The following is a 7,343-nucleotide window of genomic DNA, read 5'->3' on the forward strand; positions in this document are numbered from 1 at the left end:
TTTCTCTCATTTGAGTAGTAGCTACCACATAGTTTATACACTACATTAAAAAAAATGAGTATCAATTGTCATGGTCAATATTGAACTCCGATTATGGGCGTAAAAATTATAGGCCCCTCACTTTTAAAAGCGATATAAAGGAAAATAATAATCTCATTGAGTTGCGTGAGAAATCAATGAAAAGAGAAACCGATTCTACAACTCCTCTGAAAATTTCAATGCAATGAATTGAAAACTTCGCGAGTTACAGAATTTTTTAGAGTAAAAAACCATGTTTTTAGCGGTCAATTTTTCATGAGGGAAGTTTACACGATCGTAGCAATGCGAAAAATATAGGGATCGAATTGAAAATTTTATCGTAGTTAGGGAAGACGTTTAAAAATAAAATTAAGTTGAAAAAAAATTTTTTTATAATAAACAAAAAAGTAACAACAAATAATATCAAAGGACAATATCTCGGCCCCAAATGATAATAGAATAATGAGACAATATCGACATAAAAGAAAAAAATTATAGAGAATGTATCGCGAAGAATAGATAGCAAAAAAAAAGAAACCGCGAAAATACGTAACATTCAAAAAATCATGCAGGTGTTTATGATTTATGTTTATGACAGTCATTAACGGCAAGGATAATCCATCGTAAACCTTTTCTTCTCATATATAGGCTTAAACATATAAAAGTAAGAAAAAAACTATATTTTTCAAAAAACATCATAAAAGAATTACACATAAAAAAGCTTAAAATAGGTAAAATATTTAAGGAGCAAAAGAAGATAGACACAACTTGCACGGAAGCATCCAGTACAGAAAATAAGTGACAGAAAACATGATTTTTTCACTTTTTAAATTTTGTAACTTTTTTTAATATCAATATTAACAAAAAATTTGCAAACTAATAGAAAATAGTCTGATGTATAATTCCATCTACTTAAAATAATTAAAAACCGCGAATCAGCTTACGGGCAATTATAAGAGCATCAATTTAAGAGCAAAAGGTACAGAAAGAATGCATTTTTTTGTACTTTCTAAAATCTGTAACTTGTTTCAATATTAATATTATGGAATAAAAATTGGCAGACTAACAGAGAATAGTCTGATCTATAATTGCATGTACTTGAAAAAATTAAAAGCAATCATGTTTTCCTTAATGAAACAAGTCCTTAATGATACTTTGAAGAATTGAAAAAGCAAATTCAATTACTTGATAATGGAGTAAAAGGACATAATAGAAAAACAACGGATATAGCATTTAAAGTTAAAAATGAAGTAGCAGCATCAGTAGAAATACACTGGAAACTCATACATTTTTCACATCCAATTCAATTTATACAATAAATTCAAAGTTAAGAGCACTTTAAACCAAGTTGGATGAATTAGAGATGATACTTAAAAAAGGTATATAATCTGAAGTATAGTCAGAAACTAATAATTATTCAGTATTCTGTTAACTTTTGTGGTGTTTACATCATTTTCTGAAAAAAAACATGAGTCGTCTTGGAGAGCGTTAAGAATCTACTCTGATAGCTGATCCAATAGATTTAAATGAATCATTGAAGAGTGCTAATAATATTGTGCATCAAGAATTTAAAAACTTACATGAAATACTGTTGGCAGATTTGAATGAAGCAATAGATTTATCGCATGATGAAACATCATTATTGAGAGAATCTATATCTACTTTAAAGAAGAACTTGGATAATTTTGAACAAAAATCAATCGCAGAGAGAATGTACCGATTCTAAATTTTCGAAATTCGATGCCATCACTGATTTAATGACATCACATTTTAATGTATGTCGACAAGCTATAATAGACCTTTTCGAAAAATCAAGGCGACAAGAAGCACTCTTGAAATCATCACAATCATTGAATTTCTTGCTTAGTGGTCTAACCTGAAATAATGAATCAGATGGAAAAAATTCAAAAAGTAATTGCCGATGAACTGCATAGACCTGCAAGAAATAATTTCAAACATCGAAAAGATCATATACAAGGTCTTGATGAAACATGGCAAGCGGACTTGGTTGATTTAACTGCTCACTTATTCACCAACAGTAGATACAAATACATTTTAACAATTATCGATATTTTCTCAAAATATGCCTGGGCTGTACCGGTGAAAACAAAAAATGGAAAAGATGTCACCGATGCTATGATATCAGTGTTAATACAGAAACGAGTACCTCAAAAATTACATGTGGATAGAGGCAAAGAATTTTATAATAAAGAATTTCAAACACTTATGGAGCGATACAACATAGAAATGTATTCAACGTTTACAAATCTAAAGGCGTCTATATGTGAACGATTTAATCGTACTTAAAAAAATAAAATGTGAAAACAATTCACAATACGAAGAAATTATAAATGGATTAATATTTTACCTTCTCTAATGAAATCATATAATAATACAATACATAGTACTATTGAGATGAAACCAAAAGATGTAACAGTTAATAATGAAAAACAATTGCTTTAAGATATTTATAAAGAACATTTACATTCAGTAAATAAACGTTTGAAATTGAAATTTAAAATTAAAGATAAAGTGCGTATAAGTAAATATAAATACGCATTCGAAAAAGAATATACACCTAATTGGACAACTGAAATTTTTACCATTAAACCCATCAAAAATACAAGACCTGTGACATATGAATTATTTGATTATCAAGATCAGCCGATTGAAGGACGATTCTACACCGAGGAATTAACCAAAGTCCAGTATCCAGATGTCTACGTTGTTGAAAAAGTGTTGAAAAAGCAGAAAAATAAAGTCTATGTTAAATGGTTAGGATTTGATAAATCACATAACAGTTGGATAGATATAAAAGATTTGTAATTTTATTAATTTAAATGAAAAACATACAATTTGTATCAATAAACGCTCCTAATAAATAAAAACATAATTCTTATTTACTTTTTCTTTCTTTTATCCCCTTTTTCCTATGTTTTCAATGTAATAGCTATATTATCATTCTTATACTCCCATGGAAATGTATCAGTTTTCCCTTCGTGCACCATTCGCTTATTATCTTCTGCGTTCAAAGCTTTTTTTATTCGAGAAATTGTACTCACTTTATGTTTTCCAATAACTATATGATGCTTGAATCGAGATATTTTTTTATCATTAAATAAAAATTCTTAATAATGATCAAATGTAATGTTCTTATCACAAATAACTTCACTTCTTTAGCTTTTACTTTATCCCTTACTTTTTCTAATTTTTTAGATTTTTTTTCATCTTCATCATTTCTCACCTTAAATGCATTTTAGCTCTTAAATCAATAAAATGTGTCATAATTTTACCATTATTTTCATCTTTCATTAATCCAATAACTTTTTTATTTGCTAAAGGTATACTCCACATATTATCTTTCTTATACTCTGAAGTACCAAATTCATCTATATCCTCTTTTATATGTTCATAGATATCAGGATTTATAAAATAATAGATTAAACTATCAGTATCAGTATACATTGATTTCGCTTGTTCAAGAGGATACTTTAAAAGGTATAATCATAATGAAAATCATGAATATAAATTTTCGAAATATCGAGCATACAGAATCCGATGTATATAGGCTAATTAAAAATTACTTTCATTTTCTTAAGTTCTATCGCAACCAAATTTACATAAAAAATTACAATAGAATGATAATGAGTTTTAGATATCCAATAATTTACACCGTAACGTTTTTCTTATTCTGTAACAAGTTTGACATTTTTATGTTTTCTAACATTTTCCATAGTTTTACCGGAAACAGCAGTGTTCATTAATTAAAAAAAAATTTTTTCAAAATCATTTCTCGCCTCTTTTCTTTTATCTGCATTCAAATATATGGCTTTAGCCAGCGAGATTGTTCAAATTTCAAAACCCTATGTATATTTGTTACTTTTAATTCTCATTCGATACATTGTTTTAAATTTCTATAATGAATAAAATAATTTTTTTTATTATACAAAGTTGTGACTAATTTGGAATGCTTTGAATTAGGTGCTCGGGAATGCTCAGGGCATAGGGGCAGATCTTTATGTCTTTCAAATAAACTTTGAGGGTATTCCAAATCAACTTTAAGTATATAACCAGTAAGATCATTATCGCTTATTGTCATAATATCGATTTCTGTCGTAGACCATTCGAAAGAACCATATGGTAAAGAAGAGCTCATGGCTGCTCCATACAAATTATTTACATCATAATGCATTAAATATGATACTTCTTTATGTGGCTGATAATCGTCACCCATACATCCAGTATTCGCCTCAGCATATCTATTACAACATTGTGATACTTCACCTCTAATTCCTTTTTCTATAAATAATACCATTTTAGCATCATATGAAATATCTAATTCAGTACCTGTGCATTTAATCATTGCATCAAATGCTAATCCAGGTGCTGTGTAGTAATGTAAAGGATCTAAATTATAAGTTCTCATACAATTTATTCTATAATTTTCAAATATATCAGTTAGAAGACAAACATCTATAGTTAAATATAAATTATTATAATCACCTAATGTTTTAGTATTAAAGCGAGACCATACTTTGAGTGCATGCTCATAATCCTTATCGGTACTGCCGCCGATGATAAAGGTGACGATGATCATGCTGCTGAAGTCGATGATGTTGCTCTTGAGAACGCTGTCGTTGTCGCAGCAAGTGGAGTTGATCTTGAAGATGTTGTCGTTGTTGTAGATGATGTATTATTTATCGCACTGCTCTTGTTGCTCAAAATAACGACAAAGTGACTCTTATTGTAAGAGCAAGCGATCATGAAGATTGTTAATCCGCTTGAAGTCCATCGTATACTCACTCATTTTGACTGAGTGAAAATTATGTAGCATGATGATTATATACGTATATTAATCTTTGTTTACTCACCCGTTTAGATATAGAAAAATTTATTCGACAAATTAAACATTAAATATTTATTGGAAAATATATAAAATGTTTAAAAGGTGCATCCGACAAACATTTCTCATAAGAGCAGAACGCCAATGACCTCTAAGATGTGAACGCCCCCCTCTTCCCTCGACCGTGGAAGAAAAGAGAAAAGCCGATGCACTGGATGGCGCATCATGAGAAAGTGCATCAACGCTTCCTCCCAAAATGCATGGGGTGAGGGCAAATGAAAATCTGTTAGTAAAGGAGCTGAGCATTTTACAAGTAGTAGGAAAAACAGTTGATAACTTCAGATGGAAAATCATTGAGAGTACATCAATGCCTTTCTAAATGCATGGGGGGAGGAAAAGTCGAAAATTTTAGTTAGCAAAGAGAGGGTAAATTTTTAAAATAGTAGGGATAAAATTAAGGCTAAAAGTACTATAAATGCTAAGACTTTTGGGTTAGAAAATCCCTCTCAAACAAAATGTTTTTTGATATTTGATAATCTTTGTAAGCTGAAGAATATCTTTTTTTTTTTGTGAATAACAATGGATCTATCAGAATTTAAAAACTCAGCCAAAAAAATCTTCGAAACAAAAAAAATAAAGGATCTGGAATTATCCAAAAGATATAAAGTGACTGAATTAAATTTGATTGCAACCAAGTACGGTGATGCTGCTGTGGCAACTCTGGACGATGAGTTTAGAGTTTTCCTTTTAAAGAGAATTGGCAAAGTATTGGCGGCAGACGATAATAAAAAATTGCTCGATTTTCAATAAGCATGCACGGATAATCATTTATGTATGAAATATTATAGGACTGGATGTAACTCATTCGAATTCTCCGATGAATATGATCCCGTCTTGTAATCATTTGTACGTATTGAAAATTTATTTTATCTGCTATTAAAAAATTTATTTTTGAATAACTTATGATTTTTTTTAAATTTTTTGTTGCAGTTAACCTCAGAGAAAGACGTCTTCAACTATTCAATTTATTAATCAGTATCAAATAATTTTATACAAGTATAATTTCATATGAGTAATAAGGATAGTATATTTTTTAATTCATTTCAACATTTGTGAAAGATCAAATAAAAAAGTCTATATAACCATATTTATGTTTTATCATTTTTATGAAAAAGAACCTTATTTATTTCCTTTTATATATCTATGTATAATAAGTATTAGGAGATGAGAAGAAGAAGAAGATAATTTTTATTTTTTTATAATATTTATTCAATTGTTTTTCTTATACAAATTGATTTTTATAATATAAAACAATCTTTTTTAAATTTAAAAAACTTCTGTTAAATCTTTATGAAAATGTTCGAAGCATCGCTTGTATCCAATTATCAGTGGGTGGTGTTTCCATGCAAACGGTAGCTTTTCCCAAACATAATCGATTTCATTGTAGGCATTGGTCACCACTGTTTAAAAGCCAAGTTCGAAAATGTCCTCGGTTTCTATCTGAGCTATACTTCCCAAGTTTAGATACAGTAGGGATAGAAAATTTTGTCTTGATGTTAAGTTTATGAATTTATCTATATAGAACCGTTGCATCTGTACGGCGAGTATAGCACAATCATATGGAAACGTGTATTCTTCGAAATGTAGGTATTTTTCACTATATTTATAGTTGACTTGGAACAAACGATACATATTTTGTTCATTGGAGATATTTTCTCGATGTTTTGTATCATATGTACAAGTTTGTGCGCCGATGTTATACTGGATGTTCCATATCCAGAAATTGAAATATCAGTTAATACTTGATTCGATGTTGAAAACTTCAAAAAAAAATCTTTTTATAAGCCATCGGCAACATAAATATATGTTGCATTTTGTAATGCATTCGTTATGACTTTTTTTGGATGATCATATGGAAAATCACTACATCCCCAATCAATTCCGTAAATAGCATAAGTATCCCATGAAATTTGATTTCGGTAATCACACTCTAAAGATGCAAAATTTTTTGGAGGTTGAAATAACACAGCACGTTCTAACGATTCATCTTGGAAATTATTCATTGAGATGATGGAAAATTCTTTAACAAAAAATTCACTATCCATAAAGGTATAACCCTGTACGTTCACCACAACAGCATTCATTTTTGTAGATGAAAGAATGATTTTACTCGGATCAAAGTTTTAGAAATACTGATACATTATTCTCAGGATAAATTGAGGATTATTACGAGAGACATTCGATCGTTGTTAAACAGTTATAGATCCCCCTCTCTCCTTTTACTTTTGAAAACGAAGAAAAATCGCAAAGGTATTTATTTATTCAAAAACATAAATTAAATAGCTCACGAATTGTGAGACTTGTAGATCATTAGAGAAAACATTGAACATATATAAATTTATTAGTGATTACATTTTTTTCTTCTTCAATTTACATTATTGCAGCAAACCATTGAGGTTTTACACCGTTAGTTTCATAGACT

The 7,343-nt window shown here is 29.3% G+C and overlaps 1 protein-coding gene across 1 annotated transcript; it reads left to right on the top strand.

The window, feature by feature from the left end:
* The first annotated feature begins 1,902 nt into the window (after positions 1 to 1,902).
* Positions 1,903 to 2,325, top strand: LOC118066379 (uncharacterized). Its single transcript, XM_035082401.1, has one exon. It carries the CDS (start codon positions 1,903 to 1,905, stop codon positions 2,323 to 2,325), a length of 423 nt encoding a protein of 140 aa, XP_034938292.1.
* Positions 2,326 to 7,343: the final 5,018 nt, after the last annotated feature.

This window comes from Chelonus insularis, unplaced genomic scaffold (genome assembly GCF_013357705.1).
Source record: "Chelonus insularis isolate UGA/USDA-ARS -01 unplaced genomic scaffold, ASM1335770v1 contig_10_pilon, whole genome shotgun sequence".
Taxonomy (NCBI): Eukaryota; Metazoa; Arthropoda; class Insecta; order Hymenoptera; family Braconidae; genus Chelonus; species Chelonus insularis.